The sequence below is a fragment of the Polyodon spathula genome, chromosome 8 (genome assembly GCF_017654505.1).
Source record: "Polyodon spathula isolate WHYD16114869_AA chromosome 8, ASM1765450v1, whole genome shotgun sequence".
Taxonomy (NCBI): Eukaryota; Metazoa; Chordata; class Actinopteri; order Acipenseriformes; family Polyodontidae; genus Polyodon; species Polyodon spathula.
Window position 1 is genome coordinate 42,554,467 of NC_054541.1, and position 21,207 is coordinate 42,575,673.

The window sequence follows — 21,207 nt, forward strand, 5'->3', positions numbered from 1 at the left end:
GGCCAGGCGAACTCCTCAAGTACCAGTGCCTTGCCAAACTGGTCATTTTCGTTTTTCCTCAGTAAACGGTTAATTTAATTTTGTTTTTAAAAAATGTATTTTACCAAATGCAAATTATATCATTTGCTTTGTGGAAAGCCTGGACCGTTACGTTCACATAGCTATTTACTCCAAAGTTGTATTAGCGTAGTTTCATCTGAATGATGCAAAAACAACACTGTAACTGACAAAACTGTACAAAACTAATGCAAATTAGTGAAAGGCCTTGTAAAATCTGTCTATATTGATTTTTAGTCTAGCAAACATGATAGTAAAATATTCTAATTAATTTAAATAGTCACCTTTGTGTATTGCAATTATAATCTACAGCTTCACGTTTCTGAACAGCATTTAGTCATTTTCACATAAATGTCCTTAACTTTTTGGAGTGAGAGCAATAAAGAAAAATGTGTTACCTCCATCTAGTGCAGATCTGGAAATAAGACTCCTGCTGCATAGCAGTTTCACCCATTCCAGGTTTTACTATGATTTTGATTAGCCATAGGGTATCCAAGCTCAGGTGTGACATACTAAACTTGTAATAAAATCAGGAAGGGAGCAAACTGCTATGCAATGTGAGTCTTATTTTCATCCTTGCAGTGGTCTTTCCTGAATATCGGGGATGGGTTGGTTCTTAGCTGTTGTCCAAGCAGAATACAAAACAATGACAGTATGGGTGGAGTTAATTTAATGTTGGATATGAAAAGTTCAATAAAAATCTAATACAATCTGCTGTAAACCGTTGTGATTATTTACAGGTATCAGGATTTCAGATACCCCACTGGACACCCCCTGCAATATGAGTACAGCATTTACTACTGGCACTTGATTGCTGCCAAACTTTTAACTTGCAATCATCGCAGTTTCTGTTGAGTAAACGGAGAATAAAGCCCATTACCGGTTAGGTAAGTGTGAGAGCATCATGGTAAAAAATACAAATATTATTAAGGGCCCTAGTTCGCAAGAGAGAATCTATTTATTTTATATAGCGGCAAGTTCTATGGTTTCTATTCATTTCTGAAAATGTGACTTTGTTTGTGCGCCCATTGCTAAATAGGACCCTAGATGCTATTGTACTAGAGAATTTTAACAAAATTAAAATTAATTATTTAAAAAGATAAAGAAAACCTATCAAGGAAGCACTATAAAATGTATCTTGCAGCCCTCTTCTTTTAGTTTTGAGCTGATTGCCCCACCCTTAAGCTAAGACAGACATCCAGAGTACCTACTGTATCACTAATTAAAAGTGGTCATTATTAATAGTTTATCTTAAAGAGATTGTAGTGGGTGGAAATGTATGACCTGAAGAAAAAAATAGATTGTTACGTTTAGAGAGATTAGAAAGAAAGACTTTTCTATTGCAGTTGATGAGTAATATCCTAAGAACAGCATGGCTTGCAAAGCTAGGTGTAAGTGACAGATGTTCACTTCATGTTTTGGCGAGGACCTACCTTGCCAGGTGACTTCACTTGGACTGTCAAATGGGTATTTTGTATTTTACAATTAATAAAATCAAATAAAGCTGGTCTCAGAGTACCCCATTTTACACCACAAATCCAATTACAGTTTGGGCCTATGAATTTCCGTTAATGTTTGGTTTCGACTAAATATACAACCTGGTTATCTCTGTCGTTTTTTGTCTCTTGTACCAGTAATGTTTTTTTTTTTTTAATTTATTTTTTTTTTTTATCAACATCAGTCATCTTTGTTCATGCTTGCGTGTTTGTTTTTACATATTTCACGTTAAATGACCCCCAGATTGGTTCCATTCCAACATGCCTAACCCTTCATCTCCATTTTAATATTGTGCATGCAGGACCTTTGAAAGTTTACACATACAAATAACAAGGTAATTGGCTACTTTGTCAACTATTTGTATGTATCTGGGAATGGCTGTCAGTTTGTGTGGCTCTGAACCAGACATGAAATCAATATACATAAAATAAAAGTTTGTATTATTTAAGGCTATTAGGATTTAATTAGCCTCCACTTTTAATACATTAGTATATGTCTTTCCATGTAAACATTATGTTAGTACAGTACCTCTGTTTCTTTTTGTAATATCGTATACAATGGATCGTAGTATTTTTATCTACTATATGTTTATTTAAATAAATGTTACTGCACTTTAAAGTGTTTGTCTATTATTCTTCACCAATGTTTAGTAATAGCTGGGCGATTTGTTTGGATAGTTCCTATTTGTTGTCAGAGGTGTGGTCTATATACAATATACTATTTGCATTTAGATGCCTTGATTGTTGTGTGGATAAAGCTTATTTCCTTTTCCAGTATCAGATCCTGCTCTGACACTGGGTTTTACCTGTTATATGAATTACCTTCAACTTTCCAAAGCAATCCTTGATCCCCAGCCATGTACAATATTATGGAAGAAGAGTATGAATGTGAAAATGACCCTGACCCTAAAGAAATTCTGCTTTATGAACAGGTGGAGTTTAACAGTGATTCGGGTTCCTTATTTTTTAACGATGATGAGAGACGGATTGATTTTGTTTTGGTCTATGAAGATGAGGTCTATGAAAGTCGCCAGTTTCAGAGACGAAAGGTAAGAGAGTCTGTGTGATAATATTAAAACGCACAATGTATGGCAATTGGGAACATGTTCTCCGTTTGCTTATTTGAAAATTAGATGTTTACGTCATTTTATATTCCCGTTTTTATTGAACCTTTAGCTCATTCTGTTTTGTTTGCTTTCCACCTTTCCACAGGTAAACAGAAAAAAAACAGACATGCCTCTATGGTCACTTAGTTTCAACACATCTGTGTCTTCACAGCAGTGTGTTGAAACGCATCAACCACAATGAATTCAGGTCTTTATGACTTCTGTTTTGTAATAAACTTTCTTGGATGTTCAAACTAGCTCCTATGACTTAAATGAAATTGTTTTTTGGGAGCTGGGGATGTATATCCCTGATGACAAGAATATAGTATGACGTATGACATGTAGTTTTATGCATTGATACACTAAAAATAAGATTATTTATCACAATATTGAGAGCATGAGCATGTAGGGATATAAGAAGATGCCTGTCTCTCCATAATCTCCACATTTGTACATGTACATTTTTACATGGTGATCTTTTTCATGATTTTGATAGCTGTAACATTGTAGTTACAGTTGCGGCAGGAATGTATTTTTATTTATTTTTTCAATATAGCTTATATGCAACTATGCCCATTGTTTGTTTTCTTTTAAAACTACTGGCAGATAAAACCAGTTTTACCTGGGAAAGGCATTGTTCACTGCTAGCCTCCAATGTTGACCTGTTTTTTTTTTTTTTAATTTATTATTCTGCATCACTCACTAATAATGACAAAAGGACAGCTGCCAGACAAGGCAGATTCTGTTTGTGTTCCGTATTGTACTATTTACAACATCCTCTTAACCCATTTTTATTTATTTTCTCCACCTTGTATTTGTATAACAACTTCTGTGCCACCTTGTTTTAAATCTTATACTCACAGGTTGGAAATGCTTATTAAACACCTTTCAATGTTGTAAAAGAGTGGTGTCTCTTTATATAGTAGGTTGTGATAATTGGAATAATGACACTATTCTTTGGAAACAACTGCCCATTCAAGAGGAATAGCATTTTAAAGAGCGAGTAGCTTCAAGGATCATTTGAATTGGTTGTTTATATGTCCTTTCAATCTTGCATTCATTCTAGGTGGTTCTGAGTTATGTTGCTCCAATGTTTTGTTATCATCATATTCTTTATATGTTTCTTTGAGCTTGTTTTAAGCTTGCCACTGTAACGGGCAGTGTTGTGTGATACACTGAGGAGTGTAACAGGCAGTGTTGTGTGATACACTGAGAAGTGTAACAGGCAGTGTTGTGTGATACACTGAGGAGTGTAACGGGCAGTGTTGTGTGATACACTGAAGTGTAACAGGCAGTGTGTGATACACTGTGCAGTGTTGATACACTGAGGAGTGTAACAGGCAGTGTTGTGTGATACACTGAGAAGTGTAACAGGCAGTGTTGTGTGATACACTGAGGAGTGTAACAGGCAGTGTTGTGTGATACACTGAGGAGTGTAACAGGCAGTGTTGTGTGATACACTGAGGAGTGGAACGGGCAGTGTTGTGTGATACACTGAGTGTAACAGGCAGTGTTGTGTGATACACTGAGGAGTGTAACAGGCAGTGTTGTGTGATACACTGAGGAGTGGAATGGGCAGTGTTGTGTGATACACTGAGGAGTGGAACAGGCAGTGTTGTGTGATACACTGAGGAGTGGTTAAGACGCTCGTTTGCAGTGGGCCGAGGGGTCGACGGGATCCTGGGAATGATTAAATCAGTTCAGTGCTGGCATTTAGGATCTCCAGGTATGGTAGGTTCAAAGTTGAGATCCAAGTAAAGACAGTAAAAGAGAAAAATTACTCAATATCGGAGCAATGGAACTCAGTAAAATAAAGACTCAATTAAACTCACATTTTAAGTTACTCTTTAAATATGTATTTATTTCGGTGGTACTATAGGGTAGTAAATATAGAACTAAATGAATCACAGATGCATCTGGTGAGGGAGCAGTGCAGTGTGTGCCGACTCAACCTCTACTGACAATGGGGTTTCAATGTGTTGTGTATCAAGAAGCTAGCAAGTATATATCTGACACATGTTGTAGTGTTTATTTCTTTGTGTACTGTCACAGCTGTCTAACTGTCATGTTTTTTATTTCCCTCTAAACAGAGACAAAGACAGTATTTTGAAGCTAGTTTGATGAACATGGGCTTAGAACTGGAAGCAACAAAGTCTGTAAGTTGCAAATGTCGGCACTTGACAAAAACTCATATCACCTCTCAGCATGCCAATCACCTGTGAATCCCTATGACAGGAGAGGCATTTCACCAGGAAATATAGGACTAGTTTTCCTGGACTGGGCTGTATTCATCATTTCAATGAGATCAGCAAATGTTATGCCTCATTTCCACAGCCTTTTTCCAGGTATAGCTGAGCAGGGTGGTCTGGGCGAGGTCTAGTGTAAGTGTAATTTTGTCAGGTGTTGTTGACTGAGGAAGTAGTAGTGCGGCAGTAAAGGTCATAGTGTGACAGTAAAAGGTCACTTTGAATTGTGGGATTGATTGAATATATGCAAACAAGCAAAGATAGACAAAGCTGAACAAACATTTGTGGCTGTTTTTATTCTTGGTCTTTACACAGCTGTCAGCAGTCTTATTAATGATCATCACGAAGTAAGAGAAAAGTGGTGGGAAACAGCCGCCATTCTTCAATATAGTTTGTCTCTTTAGCAGTTTGGCCCCGTTGGGTATGAGATACAAAACTGTACTGCCTCAGGTGTAGTTAAAGTATAGCTGCGTGTCAGTGGAAACACCCTCCAGCTACACTTCGCCCAGACCATCCAGCTCATCTATACCTGGGGAAAGGCAGTGGAAACGAGGCATTTGATATTGTTTCAGTCATGTGTAACCTAATGGAAACCGATAGGCACTGATAGTTCAGTGAAAAACCAGCTGCAGGTTCATTTTTATTATTTAGACAGTTGTGATCCCAACAGCCTTCTTATGGTTGCTATGTCTGTTGTCTATGTCTACAATCAGTAGGTTACACAAGGACATGTCCTTCTAATTCGCTGGCTGGAAAACTAGTTATTTTTGGAGAAAATGATTTTGCCGGTTTGCTTTACTGTTCATGTGCTCTTTATTCCAGGTTTTGAATGAGAAGGTTGTGTTTGTTAAATGTCACACTCCCTGGGACGTCCTGTACAAATATGCTGAGGTGGTGCACATCAAGCTGCCGATACAGCTCAATGATTTAAAGAGCAAGGCCTCAGCTTTCAACTGTTTTACCAAGCTCTTCAGTCCCAGTGAGGATTTAATTCATCCAGAAACTGAATACTTCACTGCTCCATTTGAGAAGGAAAGAAAATCACATTTCTACAAGGACCTGGAACAATTCTTTACCCCATCTATGCGAAGCAGAATTGTAAGTGATTACAGTAAAAAAAAAAAAAATATATATACAGGGCCATAGCTAGCCATAAAACATCAGAGAGGCACTTGCCTTTGCACACCCCTCCCCCTCACTACTAAAGTTTCTATAAATGAACAAAAAGATATGAGGACATTTTCATATTGTATATTTAAATACAAAACCTTAGTTAACAGTTTTTTTTTTTTTAATCTAAATTAAGTATTATTATAGAATTGAGTACCTGAGCTTCTAAATTTGCATGACCTGTGTGGTTTTCTACAGTGCAAATAAGTAGCTTTTTCTTTGCAACATTCCAATTCAATATAAAAGATTACAAGAAAATAAGAAATATAGCAATGTCGGAATATTTGTTGTTGACGCTATGCTTAGTTTTAAATCCTAATCTATCAAACTTAAATTTGAACAATAATGTCATTATCCAGTTGCTGAGAAGATAAAAGTGCATGCATAAATAACGTTTTGTGTGATATTAATTCAATGTGTTGATATCATGTTTATTCAGACAAACCTTGCAATGAAATGACCTTGGGCTGGTTGACAAGAGAGTTTAGCTGCGTGTGTTATAAGAACATCATAACGAGGGGTGGCAGCTCGAGTTTTTCATCTGATCAGTCGATTTGATTCTGTCTGATTTGAGTTCTGACTTTATACTCATGAATATGCATGTGACTACGTTATTAATGCGATTGGCCAGCAGCGAGGCTCCTTGCAAACCGCAGCCCTGTGAATTCGACACAACCCTCAACTCAAATACCAGTGTCAATCACTGAGAGAGACCCTGAAGTATCCCACTTACTTCAAATGCAAAAGTCAAATGCTTCTTAATTAACCAGAACGGATATTTAGGGTTTCTGGTTTTCAGGTTTTATTTTTGAGCACTCTGTCTGCCTTTAACGGTATAATTAGCGTCATTAAACCATATCAATTTCTTAATCTAAGCATGGAAAAATGATAATGACATAACAAGCTTTTACCTCTGCATTCCTAAAACCACAGGGATAATCGTTTTACCCTCACTACTTGGAGGTTGTAGCTACAACACTAAACCGTCTGTTTCATAAAACAAAGACAGCACCCTTGCTAAACTCTTCAAATGAAACAAATAACTGTTATGATTAATTATGTATATCGCATTATAAGAACACTGCTTAAAATGCAAAGTAAGTCATTTTATTCCTCACGTTATTATTCGCTGCAGTAGTAAGAAGTCATCTTGTTTAAATGTTTTGTCACCAAAAATCATATTTAAAGGCAGGTATATTTCTCAGAAATAAAACCCAAAAAACAGAAACCAGATATAATTTAAATATTGATATTACATTTAAATGCAGACAGTACCAAACTCATCAATCACTCGATATAAGTAAATAGACACAATTTAAGCATACTGCAGCATTTCGCAGGCAGGTAGAAAGGACCAGCAATACAAGAAACAGTACAGGACTTAAATACAGCAAGCTGATTTCAGAACATCAACAACACAATTGGCGGCGCAGCGCCTTTTATAATGTAGCTCCGCCCCTTATACTAATCAGGTGCCAGAGCTTACACACATCCCATTGGTCCTCAGCCGCACACCAGGACCAATGGGCACAGACAAACAACAGCCAATTACAGAGGAGACACAGACACAGAGTTTACAATTGCACACAGTCACAGAGACAGGGCTATACAAGCAAACAGCAGGAAATACAGAGCAGGAAGGGAACACAATACAGCAGGAATTACAGTACACAACCACAATAGAAACAGTAGGAACACAGTACACAAACATTACACGAATCGCTACATTACACCCACCTTAGCCTCTTTTTGTCCCCAAAAAGTCAGCAGGGCACAATGAAGCATATGGCCGTAATCGGTCACCTCCCCAGCTAAAACACAAACCCCCCTCCCCTCATGTCCGGTGTTTCTCCTCTCCGGATTCTGGTGGGTGGGTTGGCGGGGTGATCCTGGGTCTTTAGTCAGAGGCACCCGATTAACCTCTCTGATGACCCTTGCGCTTCTGTAAGGGGGTGCCCGTTTAACTTCCTTTCTACCCCCTAAGGCCGAGTGACTCTTACACCATCAGGGCTCCCTCACAGAGGGTGGAAAAACCGGTAGCAGCAGTGCCGACCGTGGTACACCTGGCAGCAGCACTGGGCAATCTGACAGTGGAAAAGCTGACTCCTCCGGATGTGCAGCTAGCAGTGGCAACAGTACGGAGCCCTCCGTCGCTTGTGGTGGGCACTCAGGCGGCGGCTCTTGATAAATATGCACATTTTCCACTGATTTTAAAGCACTTTTATCTCAGCCTTACACAATTGACAGTATGTAAACAAACCTAAAATTCCATATTTACATTCTTGCTCAATTGTGCAGAAAAATAGCAAGGAGATTGTTTAGAACATAATATAGTGAGAATCAAAATCTAGGGATGTGTTGAGGTGTTTTATTGAAATACAAATTGCACTCTCGACAATGGTTAGTTGCATTTTTGTTTATTTGTTTTTAATGTGATCACACTAGTTAATAATAATAATAATAATAATAATAATAATAATAATAATAATAATAATAATAATAATAATCTTTATTTTATATAGTGCTTTTAATGTGGTACATCTCAAAGCACTTTGATGTCTCAATCAATCAAAGTATTTAAAATGTCATTTTTTTTTTTTATTTCTTAGGCAAGCTTTATCCTTACTCGGGCATATTATGAGAAGAATGAAGGGGAATTTGGAATCACCAAGCTTTTGGACCGTGGGGTGTACAAGGCAGCATATCCACTGCATGATGTAAGTTCAGTTTGATTATTATTTCAAGTAATATACAAGCAATCTTGTTTTTAATTACAAAATACATTTCAAGAATGCATAACAAATAATCTGTGAGAGAGCTCATGTATTTACGCAAAAGCCCACGTTTCATGATACAGAAACCAGTAATGTGTTATTAATGTCCTTTGTGTTACTGACTCACCTTGTATCTATCATTCAGCCAACTGTGGGCGTGCTAATGAAAGTATTTATGAGTTGATCTCTGTCTTCAGGTCTTTGTAGTGAATGTTTTTGTTTCTAGCTGACAGTCATACTGTATTTACTCTTTACAGTGCCGATTCAATGTAAAGTCAGAAAACCAAAAACGCCCCAATGAAAGGTACCTCTTGTACAAAGAATGGGCTCACCCTAGGAGCTTTTATAAATTGCAGCCTCTGGATCTGATAAGGTAAAAGAAGGAAGAGTATGTAGCTTTAAATTTGCTTCCAAGCCCTCAATGCATTTCATTGTGGAATTCTTCCACAGTTACGTTTTTAGCATTTTCAGTCCTGTGTGGTAAGCTTTCCAAAAAGGGAAATGAAAATGCATCCATCTGTACTTTTTACATCACATTTGGCATTTTTTGGCAATGTTCTTCAGTGAATATTTCACCATCCTCCAGTCATGTTACAAAAAAGCAGGACTCTATGGCACCACACATGCTTTAAAATCTGGTAACTGATAACACAGAGGACAAAGCAGTTCAGTATTACAATTGTCAATGTAAATATTTATTTCTAATAAATTGAAGCCTGTTTTTGCTTCTCACACAGAAAGTATTATGGAGAAAAGGTTGGTATCTATTTTGCATGGCTTGCCTTCTACACAGAAATGTTGGCATTTGCAGCAGTGGTGGGATTGGGCTGCTTTATCTTTGGATACCAAACTAAGGAAGCAAGCACATGGAGGTATGTAGGTGCAGAGTCTCAAATATCCAAGGAATGGGGAAATTATATATACTCTGAACAAAAATGTAAACACAACATGTAAAGTGTTGGTCCCATGTTTAATGAGCTAAAATAAAAGATCCCAGAAATTTTCCATATGCACAAAAATCTTATTTCTCTCAAATGTTGTGCACAAATTTGTTTACATCCCTGTTAGTGAGCATTTCTCCTTTGCCAAGATAATCCATAATAGGTGATAGATATGATAATAGATAACAGGTGTGGCATATCAAGAAGCTGATTAAACAGCATGATCATTACACAGGTGCACCTTGTGCTGGGGACAATAAAAGGTCAACGTTGTGAACAGAGTGCCCCATGGTGGCGGTGGGCTTATGGTATGGGCAGGCATAAGCTACGGACAATGAACACAATTGCATTTTATCGATGGCAATTTGAATGCACAGAGATACCGTGACGAGATCCTGAGGCCCATTGTCATGCTGTTCATCCGCTCCCATCACTTCATGTTTCAGCATGATAATGCACGGCCCCATGTCGCAAGGATCTGTACACAATTCCTGGAAGCTGAAAATGTCCCAGTTCTTCCATGGCTTGCATACTCACCAGACATGTCACCCATTGAGCATGTTTGGGATGCTCTGGATCGACATCAATGACAGCGTGTTCCAGTTCCCGCCAATGTCCAGGATATAGTTTATTTATTTTTTAAATGTCAGTGAATAAATATTTATCCTTTTATCATTTACTTACTAAAATATGATATGTTTCTATCAAAGCAAGGAGGTGTGTGATCCCCAAATTGGAGGCAGCATTATCATGTGTCCTCAGTGTGACAGGGAATGCACTTATTGGAGACTCAATAGTACCTGTGAGTCATCTAAGGTAGGTTTCATTATGTGAGTGTCATTGAGTTGGTTAATCAGCTGGAATATCTTGTTATTAAATTGTCCTGGGTGACTCAGGCAGGTAAACATGCATTTCAGATAATAATTAGGATTTTGCTGTATGGTTCTCACCCAAACTGAGGATTCAGAATAAGAGACACCGTACACACAATGTGTTAGAGCTATTATATAGATTGCATTTTAAAAGCATGGAAACTTTTAGCAGCATTTGAAATTGTTTTATTTGTATTTCAGAAACTCTGCATATTCGACAATTTTGGTACATTAGTATTTGCAGTGTTCATGGCAGTTTGGGGTGAGTTTTTCCTTTTTTCGACAGTAAGTTTGTCCATCTTTATATTCATTGCATCATTTAAACATATCATCCATATCTTCAAAAACCCAATCATAAATTCTGCGGTCAAACCAACCGTAAGTGTTAATGAAGGTATTAGTCGAAACATGCACTGCCATTGCTTGTGCAAAATTGTTGCTTGTAGATACACATCATTGCTTATCATTAGCTGTTCTATCAGGACACTCAATTGAAACTGTCAGTTAACCACTGCAAAGCATTGCAACCACTGCAAAGTATTGCTTAAATAGAACAACTTATTGATTGACAACCACTTTCCTAATTGAATGTCGGACAGGTAATAATCAATGCATTGAGAAAGCTTTTCTATTTAAAAGAAAGAACCAACAATTCATACTCTTCACTGAAGACTTCAAATCCAATTGAAAACATGCCTGTGTATGTTATTATACATTGTAATATAATATATGAATTGAGAAAATGTTACTATTAAAAAGCAAGAAGCAAAAGAAGTCTCACAATGAATGCCTTCAAATTCAATTAGCGTTTAATTGCGGCTCCCAAAATAAAAGCAGTACCTGTCAATAATCAGTTAATTGATTCATTGTTGTATGCAAAGATTTTCTATATCCTCCTTGTTTCCACAGTTACTTTGTTCCTGGAGTTCTGGAAACGTTATCAGGCAGAGCTAGAATATGAGTGGGACACGGCTACATTTTTAGAGCAAGAGGAACAGCCCCGTCCGGAATATGAAGCAAAATGCATTCATGAAAGAGTGAACCCAGTCACACAGGTGAGGGAGGTGATCAGACATGCTGCAGGTTTCATAAGGGAATGCATCCTGACATGCTCATAAACACTGTGGAAACCTCGTTGGAATCCAAGCGCTCTTTTATTGTGGGTACTACTGCAACCTTTCCTCCTGTGACATGACAATTGCTCATTGAGAGTGCAATGTGTTCATATTTCTGTTAGGCACGCCAGGAATCAATCCACTGTATTAGAAACCCTTTATGCTTTATTTTATTTATTTTTATTTTTTTACTACTTATGTATGTGCCAGAAAATCTGACACTTCTGAAGCTGACATCTGTTTATATTGGTATAATGTTTATCTGTGCAGGTTATATGTACCTGAGTGGTCAAAGTTGAGGGCAGGATCATTTTTCTCTCTTGATTACTGTTAGACCTACAACTCAAATGTAAATGACATTAAACTACACAGAAATATGAGATCACAAGGAGTAGTAGATTGTAATGAGTTCCCCCTACCTGGTAGCTGGTGTCAAGGGTAGCACTCTGGCCTTGCAAGTAAACCTGTGAGGACGTCTTGGTTTTCTTTTTCGTCTCTAGATTTTGTTGTAAACACACTGCCTGGATACTTTATCAGGACATTGTTTGCTCTGATCACATGAGATAGACTCCACAAGGTTTTGGAAGTTGTCTCATTATTAGTCTTTAATAATGCGCACAATTCTGGAATTCTGAATGGGTGCATTATTTTTTTTAAAGTAGTCATCGCCATCAGGGTGCAAGTGCAGCATTGCTGGGTGGACTTAATGTGCAGTAATCAAGAGACTCAGGTATACCAGGAGAGCAGGCCCCACTCCAGGGCGATGCCAAATCCAATTGGATAGACTGGTCTTAATAAAGTGGCTAGATAGTGTCTAAGTTTTACTTTCTCAAAGAAAGAAATAACTGTTTTTGTTTTTTAGGACATTGAACCCGTGCCTTATTCAAACTGTGGGAAGTGTATGAGAGTGTCCTGTGGCATTTGTACAGTCCTGTTCTGGGTAACGTCAAGTTATTTTATTGAAGAATCCATTTTCTTACCTCTTGTTAGCTTGAGCATTAAAACTGTGCCTCCTTTTATTGTGCTGAGAATCTTTCGGTGCGTCACATGTTTGTTTTCTGTTCAGGATATGCAAATATTTCAAACACAAAACTATATCAACTGCATCCTGGTAACTTTGCTGTAGGTCACATGTCCTGAAAGCAGCAGGAGTGGAGTGAGTTTAAATGACAACAAATGCAGTGACAGAAATGAAGCAGCAGCTTTTCAGAAATATCTGTATACTCCAAGCAGAAGCATAAAATGCAGACAAAAAACTCAAGATTTTGAACAGAAGAAAAGGGAAGCCAGTTATAACATTACCAGTGCTAATAATCTTGGTTAACCAACATGCCTTTATTTATACAAGTACATCAATATCTGGAATATGACAACTTGAGGTTAAGTTGTCTTGATTTACTTCAAGCTGATCTCCCCATTTCTAAGTGATGTCACACCCAGATATGAAATATTCATTTTCAGACCCACACTTTGTTCTAGAAAGCATATTCTATTTTTTGGGCATACTTGCTAAGTTGCCCCAAAATACCATGTTTTTATTTATTTTTATTTATTTATTTATTTATTTATTTTAGAGTTTACGATAGTAACCTTCAATCTGATTGTAATTTCATTTTTTAAACTAAAATGATTTTTTTCTCTTGTGTTTTTAGGTTGTACTGGTCATTGCTTCAGTAGTTGGGGTTATAGTGTATCGTCTGGCAGTGTTCTTTGCATTCTCTATTTGTCTGCTAGAACCATTCAGAGAGTACGTGACACCCCAGATGGCGACTTCAGTAACAGCTTCCATCATCAGCTTAGTAATTATAATGATACTAAATACAGTGTACGACAAAGTGGCAATCTGGATCACTGATTTTGGTAAGAAAAAATATTCTGTTGCTTCACTGACAAAAACATCAATGTTAACATTAGATTTAATTACGGTTCAATGGCATTGCTGTGGCGTGTTGCAAGGTAATAATGGAACCCCTGAGTCCAGAGGCCGGAGGCAGTTTCATTACAAGCCCCAAATTAAAAGTAACTTTTTTCTGATTTGGTAACTTCATTGGAATTTTTGTTTTCTGAAAAATCATACAAATGTAAAAGAGCTTTGCAGCAGTCCATGGCCTTGTTCCAACCAGGTATTAAACTGTTTAATTGAACCTAGTTGTTAAGTTGAGTGATTTTGGAGCTGGTTGAGACAGTCCTGGTTTTGAACGGACTGAAAGAACCATGCCTAGTACTGCTCTAAAGATATATCTGGTGTCATGTGATGTGTAATGTCTACAGAAAAGAGGATACAGTGTATAGACTCTGATCACTTGCATTCTGGGGGGATGGAGAAACTGGCCAGTTTGCTCAACCAAGACCTGGAGATTTGTATTTGTTTTTAAGTAAGGGGAAGTGATGTGAGTGTTTAAATGTTTGTGACAGACTTCTTAAATTGTTTTTTCTTTGTGTTTGTATTCCAGAATTACCCAGAACGAAGACTGATTATGAGAACAGCCTGACCTTGAAGATGTTTCTTTTCCAATTCGTCAACTACTATTCCTCTTGCTTCTACATTGCCTTTTTCAAAGGCAAGATTGTTGGTTATCCTGGGGATCCAGTGTATTGGCTTGGAAAATACCGGAATGAGGAGGTGAGCTAAACAGATGAATGCTGTGGTATCTAACATGCACAGAGTAATGACTGAATATGCAGTAAGTGAAGCAACCTGTATCCTTTAGCACACAGACAGCATGCCACCTGTCCTTTAATAAGATTAATCTGTCTGTAAACGTGATTCATAGGAACAGGGATTCCAAAAAAGTCAGATACAGTCCAGAAATTTAGATTTTGTGAACAAAAATGGGTAGGCTCTTTAACTGCCACATTCCTATTTAGCATAATAATAATAATAATAATAATAATAATAATAATAATAATAATAAAACTTTATTTTATATAGCACCCTTAAAAGCATTTAACAACAAAAGAAAATTCAACAAGTCATCAAAACACCCTCAAAGTAGCAGAGTCCCTAATCTCTATAGGAAGAGAGTTCCACAATTTAGGGGCATAGCAGCTAAATGCCCTGTCACCCATAGTGCGTAGGTGAGCACAAGGGACACTCAGCAATCTAAGATCGTGTGAGCGGAGGTTGCGGGTAGGAGTATAAAATGATAAAAGATCAGCTCAATAAAGCAGGGCCAGCCCATGAAGAGCTTTATAGGTAAGCAGTAGAATTTTAAAATCGACTCGGAACCTAACAGGCAGCCAATGCAAGGCCTCTAAAACAGGAGTGATATGATCTCTGGTGCAAGACCTCTACATAATTCAGGCTGCAGAGTTCTGGACATATTGCAGTCTGGCAAGGATGCAATTTGAGACACCAGCGAACAGGGCATTACAGTAACCAATTCTGGAGAACACAAACGCGTGGACTAGTTTTTCTGCCGCAGATTGCGAGAGCATAGGTCGCAGACTAGCTATATTTCTGAGGTGAAAAAAGAAACCTTGATAGTGTTCAGTATATGCGGTTCAAAAGTTAACCCAGGATCAAACATCACACCCAGATTTTTCATTTTAGATGTTAACTCAAGCCTGGTGCCATCAATAGATAAATTTAGGGCATTAGTTTTACCTAGCTGGCAAGAAGTACCTAGCAGCATTACTTCAGTTTTGTCACAGTTTAGTTGTAAAAACTTCCGTGACATCCAGTTTTTTTTACAATAACATGTGTTTTGCTTGAATACGACAGTTAAACAGCTCCCTTTGCTGGTTTTGTGTGAGAAAAATCTAATTATTATGAAAACTGGCTGAAGTTATATGATTCTTCTGTTCTCTACAAAATACAGTGTGATCCAGGAGGCTGCCTTATTGAGCTAACAACTCAGCTGACAATTATAATGGGTGGCAAAGCAGTCTGGAATAACATCCAAGAAGTACTCATGCCGTAAGTATACAGTTAGTATTAATAGGTGGATTTGAGGTAGAAACAGTAGATGTGGACTATATGAGTTTCATTCAGAAACCATAGTACAGTTAAAAATCTGTAAAATTAACAGAAAAGATCATCTTTTTTCTTTTTTTTTCAGAAAATAGAATTGCAATGTTAAAATATGAGTAGATTATGTACTGTATATAAATACAACAATATATTAACACACAATAATATGCCAGTTAGTTTTGCATTACCAGACCAAAACCAACATGAAACATATGTTATTGTGATGATAATTAGTACTCGTATGTTTTTTTACCCATATGTTATTTTATATATCCTGTGTTTCTTATATACAGTATACCTTGTTTCTCCCACTGAACCCAAATAGGGTTATGTTGGAAAGTAGTTTTATTTTTTTGTTTAAGTTTCCTGCTTCGCATTTGTGTTATTGTTCATAATTACTTCTAGTTTTATCTTGAGATGAATGTTTTTAGTACTGTAAACATTTTAAACGGCACACAATTATGCTGAGATGGTAATTACATAGCAACGTGATAAACATTTACGGACTATTTTGTATTATTTATAATGACTTTGCCCAATAGAAAGCGAATACGAGTCTTTCCAAAGATTCCTAAATACTACCTTTTAATTCTTTGCATCCAAAGACATGTAATTAATTTTTAAGAATGAAGCCTATTGTTTGGTTTTGTCAGCAGTTTGTCAGTCCCAGACTGTTGTGTAAAATTATATATTAAATAAATGGGAATAAAGAAATGTGTTAACCAGATTATTCTGCCTTTTATTAGAACTGTGGTACCATTCAGTGAGTGAAAACTTTAGCTAAAACTTTCCAACAGAAAGGGTATAGTTTCAAAAAAAGGTTGAAAACCCCTGCAATAAACCGTTCTATTACCAATATAACAAGGAATAGAAATCAATGTGGTTTTACACTTTGTAGGTGGATAAAGAATCTCATAGGCCGCTGTACCACAAAAGCCTCTGAAAAGGTTACCCCGCGATGGGAGCAAGATTACCAGCTACAGCCTTTGGGAAAGCTAGGATTGTTTTATGAATACCTTGAAATGGGTAAGCGCTAGCTGTACAAGCAACCATCCAATTGAAATGTAAGCCTAACTGGAAACAAGCATGAAGTTTTAATCGCCTTGTTTACTTTTCTTTTTTTCCACAAACGATTCAGTGCATTCATAATTTTTTGTTTACTTTTATTTCCATCTATGCTTTCTCAATTTACCCACTGCGTGAGTTGTGACACATTTGGACATATAAAGTTATTCACCCAAACAAAATAAGCCACTGAACTGTATAACATTTGCGGTTCAGAAGCAATCACTAACGATGTGTTTTTGTGTTATAGTTATCCAGTTTGGTTTTGTTACCTTGTTTGCGGCCTCCTTTCCTCTGGCTCCTCTTTTGGCACTTGTCAACAACCTGTTTGAAATCAGAGTAGATGCCTGGAAAATCACCACCCAGTTTCGGCGGGTAGTGCCAGAGAAGGCACAAGATATCGGATCCTGGCAGCCAATCCTTCAAGGAGTAGCAATTCTTGCCGTGGTGACAAACGCAAGTAACCTTTCTAGCAACGGGAGCAATGTGCTAATTCAGATTGCATCTACTTTTCTTGTCATAAGTAGACACAAATTAGAACTTGTTGGAATGTGGTGACTTTGATGCAGACACCCATTGATTAGTCAAAAGAATATTTGTTAAATCCCCCCATGTCAGGGATAAATGTCAGTACAGATCAATATAATTCTAGCCTGGATAAAAACCCACACTGGCTTAATCCTAAAAAGAAAAGCAAGGCTTCAATTCCCTGTGAAACAAGAGGCGAGTGATCGGTCCTGTTGTCTTCCTGTGTTCACGGATCTGCATAACAATGAAATCCTCTGTGTTCTAACAGGCCATGATCATTGCTTTCACCTCTGACATGATCCCTCGATTGGTCTACTATTGGGCTTTCTCTGTGTATCCATATGGGGATTATGGAAATCACACTATGAAAGGCTACATCAACAACACTCTCTCCATCTTCAACATCTCTGACTTTTCCCATCGTAGCAAGCCATTGCAAAACCCTGTGTGGTTCGACCCTGAGAGAGATACCACCTGTAGGTTAGTATCTCCTGAAAAATCACTTTAGTTTTTTCCTCAGTAAAAGGTTAATTAAATTTTGCTTGTCAATCATATTTTACCAAATGCAAATTATATCATTTGCTTAGGGGAAAGCCTGGACCGTTACGTTCACATAGTTATTTACTACAAAGTTGTATTAGTGTAATTTCATCTGAATGGTGCAAAAACATCATTGTAATTGACAAAACTTTACAAAACTAATGCAAATTAGTAAAAGGCCTTGTAAAATCCCTCTATATTGATTTTTAGTCTAGCAAACATGATAGTAAAATATTCTAATTAATTTAAATAGTCACCGTTGTGTATTGCAATTATAATTCACAGCTTCACCTTTCTGAACAGCATTTCACATAAATGTTTTTGACTTTTTGGAGTGACAGGAATAAAGAAAAATATGTTATCTCCATCTAGTGCAGGTCTGGAAATAAGACTCCTGCTGCATAGCAGTTTCACCCATTCCAAGTTTTACTATGATTTTGCTTAGCCACAGGGTATCGATACCAAGCTCAGGTGTGACGTATTAAACTTGTAATAACAACAGGAAGGGAGCAAACTGCTATGCAATGTGAGTCTTTTTTCCATCCTAGCAGCGGTCTTTCCTGAATATTAGGGATGGGTTGGGTCTTAGCTGTTGTCCAAGTAGAATGCAAAACAATGACTGTATAAGTGGAGTTAATTTAATGTTAGATAAGAAAAGTTTAATAAAAATCTAATACAATCTGCTGTAAACCGTTGTGATTGTTTACAGGTATAGGGATTTCAGATACCCCCCTGGACACCCCCGACAATATGAGTACAGCATTTACTACTGGCACGTGATTGCTGCCAAACTGGCTTTCATTATACTGCTTACGGTAAGTAGGTGTTGAGCTTTCTGTTCACTCATCTTAAGCATGATTAGCACGGGACTAGAATGTCCTCAGAGTTTGTCAAAAGCAGAGGACGTCTAGTTTTCATCAAGGAAAGTCTAAATTAAAAATTAAATGCGATGTTGTGGCCAGATAAGGCACTTTATGCATGATTTGTAAACAATGAACAGGATGTAAATAACTTATTTAGCTGAACCTTCTTTTCCAAAGGCTAGAAAAACCATTTCATCCTTTGAGTGATATGTATTTCCACACACATCTTTAAATGCACCATTTTTTATGTCAATTATGTTTTGTATTTTCGCCTGTCCTCAATTGGGTTATGCCCAATCGTAGTGTTTTACTGAACTGGAGAACCTCAGGACAGATCTTACCAATTTTAATATTATATTATGGTTTATTGTAAAGGCTGGTAGTGGATTGAGGCGAATACCCTGGAAATGCTACATCAATTCTAACATAACACTGACATGATCGATTCACACAGGAGTAAAAAGACACCGGACACTTGAGTTTGACATTTTACAGAAGGTCCCGATGTCTGTAAAAATTCAGAATCCACCTGTTCCCATGCTAATCAGGCTGTAGTCTATATTAATAACAGCACCGTAAACCCTTCCACCAATCAGAAACCCTGTGCAGCATTGAGGTCATTCTTAGACACATTAAGACCTGAAACACAGGCCTACTTTTCATGAACTAGCGCATTTTCATGGTGGACTTTTGTATACAAAAAGCAGCTTTAAAGTTATTTGTTAATTCATTGATTAAACCACAACATGTATTCCAGCTTGTGCTGGCAGAAAATGTAGTTGCCTCTACCCCAATATTTATCAACTATGTCTATTCAAAACGTGTTGATCTGGGCTCCTTCTCCTTTGTAACAAGCCCTGTTGTATATGGCTGACTTGCTTAACTGTTTGCTTGTTGCATTACTGTTGACTTGTAGTGTCCAGTGACCCCCAAAGGTTTATGGGAGCTCCATATAGTTGGCAGATAATGGGCAGGCATCTGGAGAGTTGACCTGAATGTGAACATTTTAGGATGTTTTTGTGCCTTTGCATCTTGCAAATAAACTGTTCAGTTTGAGAATGCACTAATTCACTAATTGTGAGTGAATGTTTAGGAGCTAACCAAACAAAGTCTAATATTCATACATGTGTGACTCAGTGAGGATATGCCAATGAGAGTCTCTGTTTTTTGTCATTTCAGCATGTTGTGTACTTTGCTAAATTTATCCTGTCATACATAATTCCTGATGTCCCAGCAGTTGTGAAACAGCAGATGAAACGTGAAAACTACTTAACCCAGAAATGGCTATATGAATCTCAGCTAAATCTGAAGAAACATGTAGGCTGCACACCAGACCCGGTATAAATACTGAGTTTAAAATATAAAATGAAGAGTTAAACCATTATGTTACCATTTGATAATTACTCTGTTAAACCAGGTTATTGATACATTACTTGTTTGATTATAGGGTTCCAAGGAGATTTACTTAAGTTTGAAAGTGATGTTTGTATACAATTTGAAAATTATTTAAAAAGTTTGACCGATAATTTCAAATAATTATTCGTTTGGAGTGTGACAGGGCTAAATGTAAATAGTGGGTGGGGGAATATAAAGTTGGCAGGGATGTGGTTAAATCTGTCCCTGCCAACAATCACAGGTCAGTCCCCAATTAGGTAATTGAGTGCTAATTGGGAAATGGTCACCTGTATAAAAGGGGGGAAAGAGGTTGTTTGGGAAACAGGAGTTTTGATGTGTGTTGTGACTACCTGGAGGAGGAAAGCCTACAACTGTTTAGTCTTTCTGTTTGAATCTAATTTTTGGTTGTTGTGCCCTGTTTATTTGTTCCTGTTTGTTTTATTGTAATGTTGTCCCCTTGTGGGATTAATAAATGTGCACTCTAGTGCTAAATGACAGCTTCCTTGTCTCTGAGTCTCTTTCCTGTTGATAAAATCTGGGGCCACTGTGCTATCCTGCCACAGGAGACAAAATATTTAAATATTTTCAAATAAATATTTGAGTACAGACAAAATATTTGAAATTTATAAATTCAATCTCAAATATAAATGTATTTGTCTCAGGTCTGCTGCACAGCTGACAAGGCAATTAAAGAGACAGATAGCTCGTTTGGGATAATGACTGACTGGTAAAGCAGCTTTGAGAACTCTGACAAACTTTTTAAATCTTTTGAATACTTTTCCATTCGCGTTTTTTGAGTTTTGTTAAAAAAATTGATGAAGTAAATAACTGTAGCCATCTATTTCGTGTTACTTTTTTTCCTCATCCACAAAAGCAAAACTTTTGCCACAAAAGATTTGTGAACTTTTGTGGTAAGCAAAAACTTGATTTGATAAAATGTTGAATAAAACAAGTGATTATTTAACTATCATGAGACTATTTTAAGTCCTATAATTATCAATATTTTCAACATGACTTGTTTCATTGTTTAGATTTGTTTACTGATTTATATTCTCTATCATGATGA

At 37.2% G+C, this 21,207-nt stretch overlaps 1 protein-coding gene across 1 annotated transcript; it reads left to right on the forward strand.

The window, feature by feature from the left end:
* The first annotated feature begins 2,321 nt into the window (after positions 1–2,321).
* On the forward strand, positions 2,322–20,563 carry LOC121319983 (anoctamin-6-like). The gene is made up of 18 exons (XM_041258024.1): positions 2,322–2,602; positions 4,750–4,815; positions 5,728–6,003; positions 8,685–8,792; positions 9,107–9,222; positions 9,587–9,721; positions 10,501–10,606; positions 10,864–10,924; positions 11,572–11,717; positions 12,640–12,717; positions 13,430–13,637; positions 14,231–14,400; positions 15,599–15,696; positions 16,649–16,776; positions 17,066–17,271; positions 17,612–17,823; positions 18,593–18,698; positions 19,926–20,563. The coding sequence occupies exons 1-18, from the start codon at positions 2,411–2,413 to the stop codon at positions 20,088–20,090; spliced, it is 2,577 nt and encodes an 858-aa protein (XP_041113958.1). The 5' UTR covers positions 2,322–2,410; the 3' UTR covers positions 20,091–20,563.
* The last annotated feature ends 644 nt before the right edge of the window (positions 20,564–21,207 follow it).

What these genes read in the sequence shown, in the direction of transcription:
- LOC121319983 (XM_041258024.1), top strand. Translation starts at nt 2,411, where the DNA reads ATGTACAATATTATGGAAGAAGAGTATGAATGTGAAAATGACCCTGAC. An exon ending in AACTGGAAGCAACAAAGTCT is followed by an intron (nt 4,816 to 5,727) that starts GTAAGTTGCAAA and finishes TCTTTATTCCAG; the next exon opens with GTTTTGAATGAGAAGGTTGT. An exon ending in GAGAGAGATACCACCTGTAG is followed by an intron (nt 17,824 to 18,592) that starts GTTAGTATCTCC and finishes GATTGTTTACAG; the next exon opens with GTATAGGGATTTCAGATACC.